The 20,586-nt window shown below is 36.1% G+C and overlaps 2 protein-coding genes across 2 annotated transcripts; both read left to right on the forward strand.

Moving 5' to 3' along the window:
• Window positions 1-7,082: 7,082 nt before the first annotated feature.
• LOC106716894 (apolipoprotein D) lies at window positions 7,083-9,886 on the forward strand. Its single transcript, XM_014510543.2, has 5 exons — window positions 7,083-7,207; window positions 8,101-8,258; window positions 8,478-8,662; window positions 8,983-9,227; window positions 9,484-9,886. The coding sequence occupies exons 1-5, from the start codon at window positions 7,133-7,135 to the stop codon at window positions 9,709-9,711; spliced, it is 891 nt and encodes a 296-aa protein (XP_014366029.2). The 5' UTR covers window positions 7,083-7,132; the 3' UTR covers window positions 9,712-9,886.
• A 1,735-nt stretch (window positions 9,887-11,621) lies between these two features.
• LOC106716902 (apolipoprotein D) lies at window positions 11,622-20,553 on the forward strand. Its single transcript, XM_014510553.2, has 5 exons — window positions 11,622-11,677; window positions 18,620-18,748; window positions 19,205-19,332; window positions 19,649-19,839; window positions 20,198-20,553. Exons 2-5 carry the CDS (start codon window positions 18,620-18,622, stop codon window positions 20,344-20,346), a joined length of 597 nt encoding a protein of 198 aa, XP_014366039.2. The 5' UTR covers window positions 11,622-11,677; the 3' UTR covers window positions 20,347-20,553.
• The last annotated feature ends 33 nt before the right edge of the window (window positions 20,554-20,586 follow it).

Consider the following 20,586-nt stretch of genomic DNA (forward strand, 5'->3'; position numbering starts at 1 on the left):
AGCTGTTTATAAAAACAATGCAACACTGATAGTTTCCTATATTAATCTAATTGTATTTTTCTTTTTGTATTAAACCATTAAAATTGACTGCTTCAAAGCGATATGTAGAAATCAACCATCATTTTTTCTTTTTCTTTAAGTTAAGTACAATTGTGTTATCTGGAAGAACATATTTTGTCTGAAAAACTACACATCGAAAAAAATACATCCCTTATCTTGTATTTTACAAATTCTCAATTTAGTAATGAACAAAAAGAAATTCAAAATGCACAATAAATCCAAACATTTCTGTCCAATACATGACGTTGTTAATTAAGGTTAATTGTAAATAATTTAGTTTGTAAGCGAATGGTGGAAAAAAAAAGCTTAACTTAATCTTGTTGACCTTGAATATAGATTTTTCTGTTGAATGTAAATTAAAAAAAAATGTATTTTGTAAGTTTTCACATAGTGTACAATTTTTTGTAGATATTGTTTAGATCATTAACATTCTGTAAAAAAATGTGTTCTTACTTTAGTAAATTAAAAATAATGAGAATATTTTAGTTACATAATTGGGATGTTGTTTATTTCCTGCATTATCTCCTGTTTCTACTATCGTAAAGTCATCATCATCGCCCTGGCCTTTTCCCACTCACGCTGGGTCGGCACACAAGGTTTTATGAACCTTAAAGTTTAAGCCAAAACGTTACGTTCAAAGTTTTTACGGTCGTCCGCCTGTCTGTCGCCAACCCTTCTTCTTCTATTATCGTAAAGTATAACCTGATATTATATTACGACTTCAACCTATCCATATTTACAACTTAAACGGGGATCTATCACTGCCGAAACGTCATTGAAAAACATATTACTATCTATATTTTTCCAAAGAGAATGAGAGAGAAAACTATATGTTTTCCTTTTAATGATTTAACCAGATGAAAACATTTACTTTAAAAATTCCAAGGAATTTGACCTCAATTTCCTTCAGCCTTGGGAGAGGATACGTTTCAAAACTAAAAGGTAAAGAGTTTTTAAAAATATGCAGAGATTTCATAGCCATTCAGTAAAAATCCTTTTTTTAAGTAATAATAAAAAAAACATATGTTTAATGTAAATGGCATTTTTAATTCAGCATAAATAAATTCTGTAACTTTACTTTGCAAGAGCACTTTCTAAATACCAAAGATTTTTTTTTTTTTTTTTTTTTTTTTATATTTAAAAAGTTAGCGCTTGACCACGATCTCACCCGATGAGGTGAAGATGTGGTCTAAAGATGGTACGCGCTAGCTTTGTAGATGCCTATTCACTCTACTCTTGAAGGCCCCCACATCGTACTTGGACGGAAAAACTGACGCCGGCAACTTATTCCAATCCTTAGCAGTACGCACAAGGAACGATGATTCAAACTTTTTCGTTCGAACGCGCGGCACGTCTACTGCATAAGGATGGATTCCAGCCGTATGTCTGAACGTCCGATGGTAGAAAGGTGCTGGTGGAATTATGTCGTGTAATTCCTGCGCACACTCCCCAAAATGCAGCCTGTAAAATACCGAGAGACTAGCCACTCTACGCCTGTGTTCAAGACTGATTAAATTTAGGTCTTGGTCACCGAACAACTTTTTGGCGCGCCTCTCCACCGAATCTAGTGCCGCGAGTTGGTACTTTGCTGCGCCTGCCCAGATATGACAGCAGTACTCCACACATGGCCGGATCTGTGCTTTGTACAGGGTCAAAAGCTGTCCCGGTGTAAAGTACCGCCGTACCTTTGAAAGGACTCCAAGTTTCCTTGCAGCTACCTTCGCCTTAGACTCTATGAACTGTCCGAAGTTAAGATTCGACGAAATTTCGACGCCCAGTAACTGCAGACAGTTGGTGAATTCGAGGGACACATTCTGGAAAGTGGGAGCTAGGGTGAACTCGCTCTTTTTGGTGGTGAATACACACGCTTGTGTTTTGGCGGCGTTGAATCGCACAAGATTGGCCTGTCCCCAAGATGAGACTGCCTCGAGTGTGCGATTAGTACGCTCTACCATGGCCTCACGTTCAGACTGTACTTGATCTCGACTGGTCCGACCTACCGGTAGATATCTCTCTATAACTGTGCTGTCATCTGCATACCCAAAGATACCGGGAATGAGCAGGTCGTTAATATGCAGCAGAAAAAGAGTTGCAGAGAGAACGGAACCCTGAGGAACACCAGCATTAGTCGCCATAGTGTCAGACGAAGAACCGTCGACAACGACGCGGAGCGATCGCTCACTCAGGAAGTCCTTGATCCACTCTATCAGACCAGGGGATATACCGTAGGCTGGAAGCTTGCTTATAAGGCTGGCATGCCAAACCCTGTCAAAAGCCTTTGAGATGTCGAGAGAGACAGCAATGGCCTCCCCGTTCTTTTCTAGGGCCTCGCCAATTAGGTGAGTGGCATACACTAGAAGGTCTCCTGTCGACCGATTTCGGCGAAATCCGTATTGTCGGTCGCTGAGGAGATCATTCTGTTCTAGGTACGCGATGAGGCGGGAGTTCAATACACGTTCTATAATCTTACAGAGTATAGAAGTGATTGAGATGGGTCGATAATTTGCAGGGTCGGCACGACTGCCTTTTTTAGGCACGGGCTGCACATTAGCCAGCTTCCAGGATTTAGGCACTTTTCCAGCTTTGAACGAGAGGCGATACAAACGTGTCAGAATTGGAGACAACTCGGCCGCGCACGTCTTAAGAACAATAGCTGGTATTCCATCCGGTCCACTGGCTTTGTTCACGTCTAGACTACGCAATACTTTTAAGACCTCTTTCTGCCTAATGCGGATTTCCGACATAATCGTCTCGCAGCAGGGGATTGAGGGTGTTTGAGCATTGCCGATGTCAAGCCGCGAATTATTGGCAAAGAGGGTTGCAAATAGGTCCGCTTTCTCTTTTGCCGTGTGAGCTAGTGTACCATCGGGTTTTACCAGCGGTGGTAGTGAGGGCCTACAGAAGTTCGCCTCTACCGCTTTAGCTAGGGACCAAAAAGCTCTACTACCGCAGGGTTGCCTGGAGAGCTTTGCGCCAATGCGATTGATGTGACTCAGGCGAGCCTTCTGCAAAATCCTTTTGTAAGACTTGGCGGCTTGGTTAAAGGCTCTCTTCCTATCAGCTAAATCCGGTAATTTACGCTGTCGAGCCTCAGACCATGCAAGATACGCCGAATGTTTGCGCTTTTCAGCTGCCGCGCATTCGGCGTTGAACCATGGCCGAGCTTTGCCACCAATGGGGACGTCTTTATAGGGTATGAAATATTCCATAGCTTGACGCACCACATCGGTTATGACATCTGCGCATTCCGACGGATCTTCAGAAGAGAAGCAAACCTGCCGCCAAGGATAAGATGCAAAGAAATGACGCATCTCGTCCCAATCTGCTGCCTTGTATTGCCATATTCGCCGAACTCCGCGTATATCACGGTCTGGGGGAGAATAAGACGACACAGATTTCACCAGACAGTGGTCAGAGGTTCCTAAGGGTGAAGTTACCGCTACAACGTATCTGTCTGGATCGGTAGTCAGCAGAAGGTCAAGGCAATTAGCTGTGTGACCAACTACGTCAGGTACCCTAGTCGCTTCTTTTACGAGCTGGGTCAGGTTGAACGACGACGCAAAATTTCGCGCTTCTTTCCCAGCGTGGTCGGTTTTCTGGTATGGGAACAGCCAGTCTTGGTGACAAGCGTTGAAGTCCCCCAAAAAGACAAGTTGCGCTGTAGGATACCGGTGTTGGACTTTATCAGCGGCCTCACTGAGTTGTTGAAATAGCCGATTCGTCTCCTGGTCACCACTGTGTGCGCGATAGACGCAGGCATAAACGATCTTTTCGATGCCTGTGTCCACCATAACCCAGATTGTGGAAAATGTGGGGTCCTCCAAATGACGCAGACGCTGGAGGCAGATGTCACTGCGGACGTATACACAAACTCCGGCGCGTGGATGAAAATTATGCTCCATAGTATAACCTGGGTAGTCAAGATACGCCGCGTCTGTGGGACATCGAATCTGCGTTTCCGTAAGAAAGAGTAGGTGCGGCTTACTGGTCTCGAGGTGGTGGTGGACCGCATTGATATTAGAGTGCACTCCTCTGATGTTAGTGAAGTGCACTTTAAGTGAGAGGAAGTGCATCCGCTGTAATTTCTTACTCTTTCTTTTTTGCTTGGCCATGAGGAGGGAGTGAATGGATGGAGGAAGGAAGTTGAGCGAGGCAATGCTACAATAACCCCATAACACAGCCAGATATGATGTGCCGATGGGGGCTTGACACGGAGACTGCGGGGACGCCCGAACCCCCCCAGAGATCGCCATCGGGTCCTCTCACCCGGTCGCCAATCGGCACGATGAAGCCACTCTGGGATTTTTCACAGTTGGCGGGGCAGCCTTTCGTGAGTGGCTAACCCACTACTTGGGCCCCCAACTACCTGCGGTCGGCCAGCGGAGAACCGTGCTTCGGATCCCGCTACCCTCCGAGCTCAAGCACCCGACCCATCAATATATAGCGTATCATACCCGGTCATCATTCGCATTGCAACTGCCCAGACCCAACCCCCATAAGGCTTCACCAAACATCACACCGGAACGCGACAGAAGTCGCTTGGCGGCGAGGCTTTGCTTGATGGGTGGTAACCTTGAAGCCTGCGGCGAACCTACCACCGAGATTTGTTGCTCGTTTAGCACAACCCAGGGGACACGTGTAGGGTATCTTTCAAGTAATTCCTACGGACGCGAGCAACACCATCCCCCAAAACAAATAAAATAAAGATAACACAAATAAAAAAAATAAAGACAAAAACCTCATGTTTTATGCGAGCTATATTTACTTCACCATTAGTCGTCAGTATTTTAATGTATCCTAATAAAGAAAAATTTCCAACTATACTAACATTTCATATGGTACTGCATAAAATGCTGCTACGCCATAACTTACCTTAGGTAATCGTTAATTAATACGTATAATACTAATTAACAACTTGGTAAGTTTTAATAAGTATTTTTGGATTTAAGAAATGCGGTAGAAATATATGTATCGAAATAAAACAGAGGCACAAAATCATAAAGTAATTATTTTTAATTATTTGCAACATATTAAATAACGAGTAAACTTACTTTCTGTAATTTATTGTCGATACTGACTAGTTTAAACGTCTAATGACTTTATTAAAACATCTCACTAAAGTTTAAATTATTTTAATACTAGCTTTTACCCGCGATTCCGTGTGCGCGGAATTTCCTGGTTCTAAGGTACCTGCCCACCAATTTTCAGTCAAATCGATTCAGCCGTTCTTGAGTTATAAATAGTGTAACTAACACGACTTTCTTTTATATATATAGATTATAAAATGTTGACAGATTCAGTCCAATTTTGTTAAAAAATTTAATAATGCAAGCAACAAAATGATTGATTAAAATTCAATCGTATACGTACAAGTGTGTTGAGAATGTTATGACAAACATGATCCGAGGTGTGGGAACCGTATATAGAATCGGTGCAGTATTTCATAACAAAATCAACGACGAGTCGTCGAACAATCCAACATGATCAATTTACAAAATTTCTTTAAGAATTAACGATACATGATCAGTTCCTCTTTAGACGTTACCAGGTGAGTATTAAACGCACTTATATTTCACTTTCCGTTAAATCGTTATTATATTATTGTAAGGATTACTTTTATTAGAAGGAGATATGCTTGTGTGAAAGGGAATATGCGAAAGAAGGGAATGAATTCAGATATGAGGGCTGATAGAGATGCATGAAAGAGTGGTAGATACTGTGCCGACTCCTGGATACTTATGAAGATGTCACCATGAATTATAAAAAAAAACACTAAGTATATCCGTGCTGATCTTCTTGTGACGAAAAAAGAAAATTATACAAGTTCTTTTACAAACATAAATACATACATTAATGATTCCGTGCAAGATGTATTGTAACTAACCTTTTGTTTCTGAGAAAAAAAAATCTCTGTATAAAACAAATCTTCACCCCTGTATTTGACAAAACAGAGATAACAATATTTTGGCGAGTTTGGTCTCAGAAACTCACGGTAAGTTACTTTGATCAATTAAAAACATTTACTTCGCGTACTTAGTATATCACAAATAAACACAATCATCTTGTGTACAGCGAACATACAAAATAAAAATAATACAAAACCCATTCTGTATACTTATACACTATTTAAAAATAGATAGGAAAGATAGAAAATGAAAAACAAAGCTAAGTAACCGGTGCCGGCAGATGGCAGTCGTGTCTTTTTGCTACTCGTCTTGTACTACTCTGGGAACATTCCTCAGTACATCTTTTGAGTTTGCGGTGCCATTGGCGTACTGGATGTTGTTAATTATGATCGTATTAAAAACATGATAACGGTTTATTTATATTTATGTAATTAAAATTGCATACGTACAATGATACTCTACCACAATGGAACCATCATTATATAGTTTTTTTTTCTTTCTAATAAACGTGCAAATCTCATAATATAAGTACTATAGACTAATCTAGTACCGATCGAGATGTGTGGAAAAAACTTTATACTCATAGCCAAATTAAATAGGATCATATCTATTAACATTACACAACATCCTTAATTGATAAAGTATGCAAATCCGATTAGCTGTAGTCGATATCCACGTAACTTATATTTTGCCATTTTTAGTCCTAAAGTCTCAAGGACACTTCAATGTTGGTGTTGTACGTACCAACGTTGGTTGACCAACAAATAAATAAAATAGTTTAGGTTACATTTTAAGCATCTTTAATTACATTTTATTCGTACAGTTGAAATGAAAAATATAAGGAGCGTATAAACAAGCGTATTACTTGGTATAACAAAAACTGGTCGCTCTCCTCTTACGAGAATGGATCCATGAAACACGTTCCATAAAAACATAAAATAAATTCGTTCCATTAAGGAACACGTCCTAAGCCCAGTTCCTAACAAGGAGCTTTGCAAAATTCATTGTCAACTAAAATAAATCGTTGGTATTACTAGATAAGTTGGTCCATTAGATGGTTTTTCTTTCAGGACCGGTTCCCGGAGTTGTGAGGGTTTAAAAGCGGGACTCGGGAGTTAGCAAGGCATTCCCCTGTCGTCAGTTCCCCAGGTATCCTGCAACTAGTCATGTGGCGTTTATTCTTCCTAATTGCTGCCGTCACGGCGCAGATCCCCTCCCTGGGATTCTGTCCTGATTATCAGGTGAGCTAGTTTATTTATAATTCATTTAAATTAAGTAACAAATATTTTTTTTTTTAGAAAAGAGATTCTTCTTACTCTACATTCCTTATTCCTTGTTTGAGCAAATAATGATTTTTCCCTGATTTAGTTTTCTTTTTTTCTCTCTTCATTTCACAACACTCATTTTACAATGTATTTCTCCGTGTTTATTTCATAACGTATATGGTGTAGATCGTATATCTATATATCGATATTCGTAGATATATGGTAACTTTTAAATATAATTAAAAAAATCTAACACAATCGTATTTTAAATGTCAAATCAGCTAGATAACAATAATTTTGACTACACCTAAACGTGCACATCTATCTATATATATAAAAGAAAGTCGTGTTAGTTACACTATTTATAACTCAAGAACGGCTGAATCGATTTGACTGAAAATTGGTGGGCACGTAGCTTAGAACTAGGAAACGGACATAGGATAATTTTTACCCCGTTTTCTATTTTTTTATTCCGCGCGGACGGAGTCGCGGGTGAAAGTTAGTTGTTTATATATTTAGTAACACGTAGTTTATTATTCTATTATTATAATTTATAAGCGTAACAATTCTATATGACCTTGACCTATGGATTTGGGTCGCATCAGGTGTGCTATAGTAATTAGTAGGCAACGCAGACGGAAACCGGTCCGCACGGTCATTGACTGTTACCGGCCACTTTTGATTTCGACGACAGACACAATAACTGTCACATAGTCTTTAGTGGATCTAGCGAATTTTATACGCGATTTTTTTTTGATGACGATTTTAATTGATAAAGTTTAAATGGCTTAATAAACGTATCTAGCTCATTGTAGCTGAAAGATTATTCTAGACGACTTAAGCAATCTCGATATTAATATGTTCGACAGCCGATGGCAAACTTCAACATGAACCGTTTCCTGGGAACGTGGTACGAGGCGGAGCGCTACTTCACGGTGAGCGAGCTGGGCAGCCGCTGCGTCACCACCAAGTACGAGAGCACACCAGAGGGCCGCATACTCGTTTCCAACGAGATTACCAACGCCATGTGAGTACACCAACAGCCATACACCTTCTTTCTATTATACAATCATTAGATCTAATCTGTTCCTTGATTTGATATATAACTAGCAGCTAGTTCACCGAATTAGTAAAATATTCAAAGGAGTCTACGTGAAAATAACTGTGGAAATATCTGTTCTACACAATTATTAAGCAAGATGACTCTATCGGAGTAAGTTAAGACTCTTTATTACTCTATACACAGGACGGGAATGAAGCGAGTGCTAGACGGTCACCTGCAGATGATAGGTCGCGAAGGCGAGGGCCGCATGATTGTAAAATACGCCACGCTGCCCGTGCCCTACGACACCGAGTTCAGCGTGCTTGACACTGACTACGACACCTACGCTGTTATGTGGTCGTGCAGCGGCATCGGCCCGGTTCACATCCGTAAGTAATGACGCAAATTATGCTCACATACATTGTAGCGGCGTTAAGGTAGAGCGCGTTTCGGCGACCACCCACAGCCGTGAGCATAAAGGGTACCATAATTCTGGGAATTACACAGTCTCAAATAACTTTGTTAATTTCCTAAAGGCATGGTAAAAAAGTGGCCGCCTTAGAAATCTCAGTACTGCACATACTGTGTACATACATATGTAAATGTGTAGAACGTAAAGTTAAATTGATGTAAGATAAAAAAAATGTACATTAACTAGTTTTCTTGTACACATATGCAAAGAACGTTTACCTACATTAATTTCTTACAGAAAACGCATGGGTACTAACCCGTGAAAGACTCGCGCCTCAGATGGTCATGCAAAAAGCATATACTGCATTGGAACAATGCAAAGTATCGAGAACATTCTTCGTGAAGACGAACCAAGAGGACTGCTACATCCTGCCCGACCCGGCTGCTTATTCTGAGTACAAGGAGGCAGGGATCGAAGTATCTGGGAAGCACGCAAGCTTGGTTCCCGTATCTGCTGCTACTGAGGCTGAACCTGTTGTCGAGGTATTCAGTATTGTTTTAAAGATATCAGTTAAAGATAGTCTTTTATTTAATTGCTAAAGTAGGTTAATGCAAAAACTGCAAGAAATAGATTTAAAGTAAATAATTTAAATAACTATACGTAAACGCTAAAATGACAATAGAATGTAAAATAATTGAACTACATAATATATGTAATTTTTTTTACGTAAAACTGACGTGACCCAATTTAAAAAATCAGCCATTACTTTATTTTGCAACTTATTCTTTTCTTTAACAGAAAAAAGTGGAAGCGGAAGTTAAGTCTGAAGTCCCAGAGGTTAAATCTGCTGTTCCGGAAGCTATCAAGGAACCCCAACTTGTACCTGAATTAAAAGCAGCCGAATCTATGGCTATGGAAGAGAAGACAGAAATGCCAGAACAAACTACTGAAGTCAAGAAAGAGATGCCTGAAATAAAGGAAGAAGCACCGAAGGAAAAAGATCTTCCAGTTAAACCGATACAGTAACTCTTGTCCTACAATAATTAGTCCGCAAGATGTTTGTACTTAGCTCAAATAGTTCGAAGCTTTCCAAAAAGGCTTGTACCAAATAAACCTTGCCGCGGGTTAGATGTTCAATAGTTATAATAAACCACTATAACTTTTTCTTGTCAGTTCAACTGAAATAAACGAATTTATTGAATATATGTTTCTATTTTCTCCCAGACTTAGACTACGGCGAGGGTAATGTACCCGATAGTCGGGATACATATTATTAACTTGATTTCAATAAATGTTTCTGTTTAATTCTTATAATTGTATAAAGAGCTCAACTGCCGCACTCAGTTGTTAAGTGTAATTTGAGTAGAAGAAACTTGCACTAAGGCTTCACGACTCTGAGTAGGACAGCAAGTAATTGACATAAATTTCATTTCTGTTGTAATTAATAACTAATACAATAAATAATACTGTTATAACACTATTAAATAGTGTGCAAAAAGCAGCAAAAAGGAAAGGGTCTGGTTGTATTGGTCAGGCTGTTACTGTGCACCCACTCCCGGCCGCTATCCCACTACTGCCCGATACGGGGACTTTTGGCTGCTGGGTTTCCCCCCTGGCCCGGTTCGCCCCTCCTTAGTCGACCTGCAACCCCCAGACTCCTCCGGGGGTTCCATATCAATACCAGGCTTAGTGTGGACGTCCAGTCAACATGGGCCACACAGCACCAGGACTCCCGACCTCAAACCATCCTCCCAACCCGACCTCCGAGTAGCCGGATTACAGGAGACGCCACGCTCCCAGTCGACAATCATATCGAATTATCAGAATAAGTAGTACTTAAAGTTGTGCATTCAAAACTGACAAAACACATTAATTTTTTTTTTCATAAAAAAAAGAAAGTCTGTTCATTCCTAAAAGTGAGAGACATTTTAAGGAAAAATTTACAAATATGTACATCGTATTTTTTAAATTTGGAACCTAATAAATTTCAAATAACTTAAGCTTAGGAAGTGGCGCCCTCTAGAAAACTGTAGTAATATTATTGCAGAAACTTAATATGTAACGTTGACGTTGACGTTGTACGTCCTAAAGATGGCGTTTTGGAGTGAAAATGAAAAATAAAATTTAAGTTACTTTGGTAAGTAATATAACGATCGATGTTTAAAATTAAATGATCGCTGTATTTACATTTCCCTCTGAACTGATTTATTAAGTTACGGACAGCTACCGGTTTGTGATTCTGGCATAGATCTGAAAATACTTGCCTTTCAATTATTGCCCAAATTATGTCTAACGTATCTAATCTATGCAAACATTTTTATATGAAAATAGTACTATTTTGGAAAGACAAAAAGAAATTAAAGATTATTTACAATAAAAAAGTTAGTTATAATATTTAAAAGCAGATTCATCGTATATCATAAGATGACATTGCTTTTGTTAAGTTACGTTAAATTCTTCCCGAAAAGACATCAACGACATAAAATGTGTTACTTAAATAAAAAAAAAACTTTATATAGGCAATCGAGAAGCGAGTCTTTTTAATGCCAAATTGGCAGAAGGATAATGTTCTTCGCAGGTATGTAAGTGTGTATGTATATCTCTAAATACAATTGTCCATTTAATTGTGACCTCTTGTAACTTAACCCGCTGAATCGATTTTGACGAGTCAGATTTCATTCTATTTGGATTCTATCGGATTGATTTTTTAATCTACATAATTAGGTTTAATACCGTAAATAAAACAAAGAATACGTTAAAAAATATGTTCATCAAATGTAAACCGCCATATTATATGTAATCATATCGAGGTTTACTTATAAAAAAAACGAGCGATGGAATGCTTCCGTGCGTCTCATGCATGGCCGCCCAGTCGAGTACCAACTGCAAAGTCTCGCAGACGCATCTATTGAATTAATATAGTCCGCTTTAGTGTTTTTTTTTTTTTTGTTGATAACGGTGCTAAGTTTGTAGCCTGTAAGTTCAAATAAAGGTAAGTTTTTTAATTTTTTTAATTGATTTAATTAATATCTGGTAAGTTAGATAAAAACACGTTTTATGTTTATTTAGAAAAATTAATTAACAAATATCAACAGGCAACTATAAATAATTAATTAGTTAATTAAAAAATAAACAATTTAAAGGCAACTATAAAATTGGTGGTGAATTTTAAGTTAAGTTCAGTTTTAAAACATAATTTAGCTTTTACATTTTTTAATCCAAATATTGCTGGGAATTTAAAGTTATTTAAATTTTTTTTTTTTAAATATGCACATATTACAACATTGTAGGATGAAAATATAATGTAAATATTTACAATCAAAATCTGACGTTCAATGTCCACAACCAATGCCAAGACCTTGATAGTTGATACTTTATTACCAGTTTAGTGCGACACAGTGGAGTTGACATCGTAGATTTCATCCACAATATATTGAAGAAAAAAATTATCTAATTTATATATATATATATGTGCGATATATAAGAGAATAAAAATAATAATCCTTATAATCATTACTAACGTAATGTATTTGGTATTGCTTGAAATAATCTTAATGTTTTCCTTCCTAACAGAGTTACGATAACAAAAAAAAAGGTTAAAAACTTTGCTCCAAATTAACAAGAATTTACAGCTCTAGTGCCTGACAAATTGCTAGTTAATGTGTTTTAAATGATGTATTTTATTCTTTTGTTAATGGGTTAAATTCAGATCACGTGATCCAAATCACGTGGAGGCCGTAAAAGTACATACCATCGAGAGGCATACAAGTTAGAAGCATAGAGTTTTATCCTGTCCTATATCATGCAATAAACTCATGACGTGCGACACATAGAGTAAGAGACTTAAATATTTAGTAATAGCGCGTATAGGTTTACTCGTCGACCGGCACCTCCTCGTCTTGGGATCGCCGTGTTATCGACTCGTCGCCGCCTCTACGTCACCGACGGAGCGATGAAGTTATAAATTGGTTATTGATACGTTATGTCATTACCGCTTCTTCGTCTTTCTTCCACTATCCATCAACTCTTTTGTTTAATTGCCTCATTCTCTATTGTTTGATTCTATGTATAGTCCAACAGGAATAATAAGCTGGTGAGAGAGGCGCTGCTGTCGCTGTTAGTTCTGCTTGAAAGTAAATAACCTAAATAGGCATAGAAAATGGCATAATATAAAAAAAATATTATTGCTATATTACCAAAAAGGATTTTGTGACACTTTTTTGATGTTCACAATAGCGTTAGTGATCTGTCACAATTTAGTTTAACCTTTGCCCACCGGGTCACATGTCCTTGTCGGACTATATGTGTATTTTATGTTATATCTCGAATTAATGCATCATTTTATCATAATATGGTCCTTTTTGCAAGAAACTGGTAAAAGACGATAACGTATCTGCGGTTCTTCTGGTGATGTGGATGTCCATGGGCGTCGGTGAACTCTACTTATTAAGATTCCCTCTTCTCATTTCCCCTCTACTTACTACTCGCCGGTTAAGGAGAGATACCCCCTTTTTGTACGTCCTCTCATTTATCAATTTAATCATCGATAGTTTATTGGAGAAGTCTATAGACAGGGATAGCTTTGCTATTTTTAGCGAAATCAGCTCTTGCTCCGTTGCCACATTATACAAAAAAAATAACACCAAAACCTTAGAACAAACGAATAAAGTGTACACAAAATTTACTTCATTATTAAAGTGATATACTAACTTTAAATATAGGTAGATGAGCCTTCAGTATAAAAGGCGTACTATACACCATGATAACACAAGATCATTAATTGAACTGACAATATCTCACAGGATATAATTCACAATAACATTTTATCCGGTAATCAATTTGGAAGTGTTTTGTAGCGAATTTCCTCAACAAAAAAAAATATATTGTAAGAAAATTTAGGTCAAATGCATCGCTAAAACATTCACATCGTTCGCTTGATTGTTTTCAAAAGAATACTGTTAGCTGATTTCTAAGAACAAGGTCGCTTTGCTCGGACTATTATACTCCATTCATAGTAATTTTACATATGTACATTTGCCACAAGATATATGATATAGCCGCTCATGCAATTATATATACAATTATTAAATTGGAGTGTCTGTACGTTATATAAAAATGATTCGTGAACATGATGTACTCGTGTTTATAGCTTATAACAAAAATAAAATATTTAAAACTTTTGTCTGTCAGTCAGTCCCCGAGCGGTTGCTCCAGAATAATCTCCGAAACGACTGGAGCAATTTTGATAGCATATTTCCTGAAAGATAACTTATGACAATTAACGAAGTCGCGGGCAACCTCTGGTATTAAAATTTATCTAACGTTTGTCAAAGAAGTAATTATGGAATGAATCATCTGACTGACTTCAACTTATATGGGTATTTTTTTTTTCAATAATTGCTAGCTATTGTCTGAGACTGCCGGCATGAAATATAAATTGAGTTCTTTTTTCGTAAAATTTCATTAACATTATTAGTTTCATTACAAAATTAGTTGTATTATTGGCACACAAAACTAATTATCCAAAATTAACTTATACCTCGCCGAGTGATTTATTTAACTTTGTTCAGGTCAAGTGGTAATTCAAGTTTGGCAGGTCGTTGATACCTTTTTGTTTGAAAACAATGGGATTCCTTTTTTTCAATCGCTTTCACCAATTGATACTCTAATTTTATTCAACGGTTTGTATTGTTTAATAGAAATAAACAGATGCTTGACATACATTTAACAAATTGATTTTAAATGTTTACTCAATTGTTGACAACAAAACCTAATAAGGAATGTTACCATGGATCCTAACCTCAAAATAACTTATTTTATTACATTTTACTATTTTTACTTTTATTTTATTTTTATATATTTTGGAACGATTGGAACGAAGTTCCTTATCGCGCGTTGTGAAAGGGGGCTAGACGGAAAAAATTCTTACGAAAAGTTGTCACGACACTTTTTGCTATAGTAAGTATGTTAACGACGAATGAGCGCTACTTCACCATGGCAACGACGTGACAATATATAACGAAAATTCATAGAAATAAAATGTACTTCTTGTGAAGACTTAAGTTTTTTATTCATAGAATAAACATTGGTTCCTTCACTAATTAATCGAAAGGAACTTCGTTCCATCCGGGTGTCCCTTGACACCTCTCAAGTTTTTTTTTATTCATTGTTCCCTTTTTAGCTCCGTGATTTCTTTACTATTATATTTACTATAAATAAATAAAAAAATTAAACAACACCTTTTAACGTGGGGAAATGCCGTACGCATACTTATCTTTATAGGGGTAAAGATAAGGTATGTCGGGCTTGCACCGATTAAAACCCCATGGTGGTCGCCCACATCGCTAACGAGAGGTCACGGAATCTCCAATAGGAACACAACCGCGGCCATACAACACCTATAAAAATTATAAAAAAATTAAAATAGTATATTGATGCTACAATTAATAAAATTATTTGTACAATAGAAAACCAATATAATTTTTTTACAACTTTTTTATATTTAGTTAAAAAAGACAATATGACACAAATGAACGTACAAAAATATTCCATAATTATTTTACGCGTCTCTTCCTTACTTCATACATAAGTTATAGCTTAGTCCCTTGAGGTGAAAAAACTCACAACTTTTAAATAAGTGTAGTACAGATAACTTTAAATCTGTTTGTAGAGAATCAAACTTACGTACATAAGAACATGATAATTACATTATAAGAACGCGTTAATTGAATTTGCACAGTTATTTCAATTTACTCTTGCAAAATACATTATGACGTAATTTCAGGAAAACTTTTTGTTGAATCAAATTGAGCTGTCAGTTTTTCTTCAAAAAAAATCCCACGTAGTTATAACACTAGTTAAATAGAAAATTATCTTACTAATATTATAAATGCGATTATTTGTATGGATGGCTGTTTGTTTGAAGGTATCTCCGAAACGGCTGAACGGATCTTGCTCAAATTTGGCACAGATGTAGAACATAGTCTGGAAGAACACACACACTTATTATGTTTTTTAATTCCTCGCGGACGGACTCGCGGTCGATAGCTAGTATACTATAATTTTGTCCTAAATTAACACACAAACCAGTTAAACGCGTTTTAAAAATTTAATCGCCTCCTCTGCCCTTGACACGTAGTAAAACCTTTCATTATTTTTTTTTATTTGGATGCAAATAACTACATACGGTTATGTACTTTCAACGGCTAATAACTTGTGTTTAATTATTTAAGTTACCAGTTATTTTAAGGTGAATATACACTACAGCATTTTCTCAAGCATTTCTATGTAATGTAACGTTTTAACGAATGATATGATACAGGTAAAAGCATAGTTTCCAAAGCATGTCTGATTCGTGATAGGGTGATACACAACAACATATCATAGAGCGGCTCGTTGTTTTGTTACAAGTAAATGCTCTAGTCTATACCTACCTTAAGATTTTAATAATATTCTATGAGCGAAGGAGATCAAATCAAAACCAAATTAGTACCTACTATGGAATTTGATAGAGGAACTCTAGTTATTTTATTTAGTTTAGACAACAAGTGGACTTGAATAAAAGGATGATATTCATTGAATCATTTTGGTTATTTTAAGTCTGATATTAAAGCTTTTTAGATATCAACAATTCATTTTAATTTTGTCTATTTGTCGTGTACTTTAACAGTAAGATAAATATTACTTATCAAAGCAAATAAATTTTGCGGAACTCCTAAAAATCTATTTACACTAATCCATTCAAAATTATCGCAGTATTGAAGTTATTGACATAGTTATGTTAATAGCAGAATAAATAAAAGCTAATTTTCTTAGAATATTTTATTGTATTGTCTTCGTTTTTTATTTTAATATACTTAAGTGATGAGTGATAATTTCCAGTGACGAATCAAACACTTTCCATTGTCTGGGAACTCGTAGATTAAATAATGTTAATTCTCAAATATATAATTTAAGCTACAATTAAATAGATTGTATAATTGCAAGGTCAACATATGTTTTTAAGTTATAAGTGTATGTTACTATGATTACATAATAAAATACATAGCACAGATAATGCACAGCAAAAACTACTCGTGAAATAAATGTGTATATCAAATAATCATACCTACAGTAAATTTTTTACATCAATGTTATTGCGTAAGATATGTGTTATAGAAATAGACCTGTAACATTCTTATTTTGCAATCTTATAGGATTAAAATTTTCAAGTTTACTTTTTCTCTATTTTTCTAATAAGTCAGTAGTTAAACAGTTAAATTACTTTTTAGTCTGTCATCTCTACTCTGTCATGCACTACTAAGTAATCCATAATATTTACCTCAACTAAAATTTATAAAATTTCTAGCTTTTTCTTTTCCCGCGACTCCGTCTACGCGGAGTAAAAAACTTAATTAGTAGCCTATGTGTTCTACGAAACTATGTTCTACACATATGCCAAATTTCAGCAAGATCCGATGAGCCGTTCTTTAGATACCTTCAGACAAACATCCATCCGTCTAAACATTGGCATTTATAATATTTACATTATAAATATATAATATTAAGATTTATTACGATATAAAGATGTGATATATATACATATCTATGTTCTCTTAAATCTTTTGATGTAGTGATAAAATCTTAACATTTGAATAAATTAAAGGCCAAAAAATTTGAAGGTTTCTTTAATTAAAATGTTTCGATTACCTCTGAAATTGAGGCCACATAAGTTTTTTTTTTAATTTCAAAGATTTACAATTAATTTAACAAATACAGCCAAAACTTTATTTGGGTGGGTTAGTTCTTACATATATCAGTATGAATATAACCACAAAAACTGAATCTATCTAAACAATTAATAAAATTGTTATGATATGAAAATGCTTGTAACGAAAAACCATTTTTTTTAATTTTGTCTTTCTTTCTGACGGCCTAACTGTCTGTTGGCCTGCCGGTCTGCCATCCTGTCTATCTGTCTACAAGTCAACGTTTGTTCCTTATCCGAAACGGTTAAATTGATTTTAACTTCACTTTTACTGGAACGTACCTTATGTGTGCGGACGAAGTCGCGGGCAACCGTTAATTACCGATAAATTACAAAAATATCTAGAATCTTGCTAGGCTTAATTTTATAACCCTTGGCACGAGTATCTTGCATGTACCTCAATCAAATTCTGTATTATACATACCACTATCGGGCTTCTTTTCAATAACGTAGCCAGATTTCACATACAACTTTTATCTTACAATTTATTAATCATGTTAAATAATTTAAAAAATGTAGACTCATGTATCCTAACTTTAGGAATTATAATGTAAGTATTATTATTTTTTTGTCTTGTTGGTCTATTATACTCTATAATATGTACATAGTTTCCCTTTTAAAAACAGATGTATGTTAGAGATGCAATATAACCGGTTTTATTAAGAGTATGGTAAACGAAAGTTGATAACATTTATTGCTGGTACTATGTATTTGTGTATATTCACACCGCCCATCAACTGCGCTATCTAACGAAATAAGCACTTGAAAGCGGTGGAGTAGAAATTGATAAGCATCAATATCACTCATAATAATATTGATCCTTTTGGCAATATGGCATTAAAATAAAATGTATTAATACTCTGAGAATGGACAAAGAGATATTTGGAAAAAACATAAAATCCATAACAATCTTACTGTGGGTTTCTGAGACCAATATCCCCGTTTAAAAAATATTGTAATATCTGGTTTCTGAAACCAACTGTAAGATTTCTTAGGACCAGATAATTGTCCATACTGAAAGACTAAGTAGATTTTTTTCATATTTATGAACGACACAAGATAAGGTAGCACTAATTTTTGACCTATCAGACTATATGAGATAGTTTGCATATATGTACATATTTGATAGCATTTCAGTTCCATAGAATTCATAGAAGTTGTTGAAGTTAGATAACTTTACCTTTTCAGATGTCTGTACTGAGGGCAATCGCCGTGTTCCTATGCGGGTTCCTGTCTCTCAGGATATGCAGGGCGCAGATTGTCTTCCCTGGTACATGTCCTGATGTTGAAGCGATGAAAAACTTTGACCCTGCGCGAGTGAGTATTTTTTTATTTTGGTTGTGCTCTGAACAACTTTGTGACGTTTTAGTTCTACAGCTTAAAATACATTAGTTTACTTTTATTATATTTTTATAATACAAGCTCAAGCAAAAAAACACCAGTTTTTGACTATGCTTACTTTTTAATTTAGTCTATGTAATGAGGGCCTAATTTTAGTCCTCTTTCCCTTCCCACCCATTTTCTTATAAGGAAAGGATGGGAAGGAGAGGTGAATTTCATGGAGGAGGAGATGCATAGGAAGGTTAAATATTCTCTTTTTATGCGTCTCCTCCTTCGTCGATTGAGGGTAGGCAACGCATCTGCAATTGCGAATGTCTATGGGCAGCGGTCACTTCGACATTTCGGCGAATTCATGTGGCCGCTTGCTCGTTGGCCAGCTTGTTATATAAAAAAAATAGTGGCTAATGACCACAATATTTTTTTTTATTTCAGTATTTGGGTAGGTGGTACGAGGCAGAAAAATATTTTGCGTTCTTCGAGCTCGGTGGACGATGCATCACAGCTGACTACGGACAGAAAGATGATTTGATTACTGTCACGAATAAACAAATCAATAACATGTAAGCATTTCACATCTATGTAACATTTTTTTTAATTTAATTCACTTATGGAAATTTCTTATTCAAAGAAAAATATAAGGTACTTGTGATAAATCATTCTCGGCTACTAATTCTATAGAAGATATCCCACCGTTGCTAAGCTAATCAGTTTGTTAAGACATACCTATATTTACCAATCTGATCTATTAAGATAAAGTTAATTTAGAATCAATTAAGAACAAGAAATGAGAACTTGCACACTAATAATATAAAAATTGATACAATAACAGCCTGTTATTTATTCATAATTATAAAAAAATACATCATATCCTTACAGAACTGGATCTGTCAATGAAATAAATGGATACGCGACTATAGAAAGCGGGGAAGCAGAGGAAGCGAAGCTCTCTGTGTACTTCCCAAAGCTGCCGATCAACATCGCGGCGCCCTACTGGGTTGTGGACACCGACTACGATAGCTATTCCGTCGTGTGGAGCTGCTTCGAATTCGGAACACTATTTAACACACGTTAGTAATTATAACCGTGAATTTCTCAAATAGCGCCTGCCGTTTTTTAATAGTTTCTATATTCAGCCCGTCTTTGTATTAATAAATTATGAGGAACAATGAGTTATAATGTTAAGGTGTGTGACGCAATTCCGTGTTAAAATACCACAGAATTGCGTCACACACCTTAACATTCAAATAGGGAGAAGTCACTCTATGCGCCGTTATCAAGAGATGGAAAAATATTAAGAGGTATCGATATGACACAAAAATACTACCAACCTAACCTATTTATTGCTTTTAAGAACAACTACTACGCCAATTTTAGTAGCGACTTTCTTCGTATGCACATCTAATATTGTTAATATTTACATTTCAGGAAATGCCTGGATATTAACGAGGCAACGAAATCCGCCAAAATCAGTACTAAAGGCGGCGTATAAAGTTACTAAAGACAACAACATCGATCAGTCTTATTTCACGAAAACCGATCAGACAAACTGTACGGTTATTGAAGAGGAAGATTGAACTTTAGCAAGTAAATTATCTATATTTCCATTTCTATGGCATTAGTACCTGACCGAAGTTTCTTGGCTTCAAAAGGTACTAGCATTTATTTTGGCTTCAACGAATGTTTCCGTTGATTTCAACTTTTATAAAAAAAATGGTCTCTCATAAAACCATGGCGTCATCGCTTTCATTTTTGTTAAAAGAACAGAGGGAACAATATATTTTAATAAAATGGAATTTCACGCTAAAAAAAAACCA

This window comes from Papilio machaon, chromosome 2 (genome assembly GCF_912999745.1).
Source record: "Papilio machaon chromosome 2, ilPapMach1.1, whole genome shotgun sequence".
NCBI classification, from domain to species: Eukaryota; Metazoa; Arthropoda; class Insecta; order Lepidoptera; family Papilionidae; genus Papilio; species Papilio machaon.

Coding starts and splice junctions, on each gene's coding strand:
- LOC106716902 (XM_014510553.2), top strand. CDS start 18,620: ATGTCTGTACTGAGGGCAATCGCCGTGTTCCTATGCGGGTTCCTGTCT. Junction 18,749..19,204: donor AAAACTTTGACCCTGCGCGA/GTGAGTATTTTT, acceptor TTTTTATTTCAG/TATTTGGGTAGGTGGTACGA. Junction 19,840..20,197: donor CGGAACACTATTTAACACAC/GTTAGTAATTAT, acceptor TTTACATTTCAG/GAAATGCCTGGATATTAACG.
- LOC106716894 (XM_014510543.2), top strand. CDS start 7,133: ATGTGGCGTTTATTCTTCCTAATTGCTGCCGTCACGGCGCAGATCCCC. Junction 7,208..8,100: donor GATTCTGTCCTGATTATCAG/GTGAGCTAGTTT, acceptor TATGTTCGACAG/CCGATGGCAAACTTCAACAT. Junction 8,259..8,477: donor AACGAGATTACCAACGCCAT/GTGAGTACACCA, acceptor CTCTATACACAG/GACGGGAATGAAGCGAGTGC.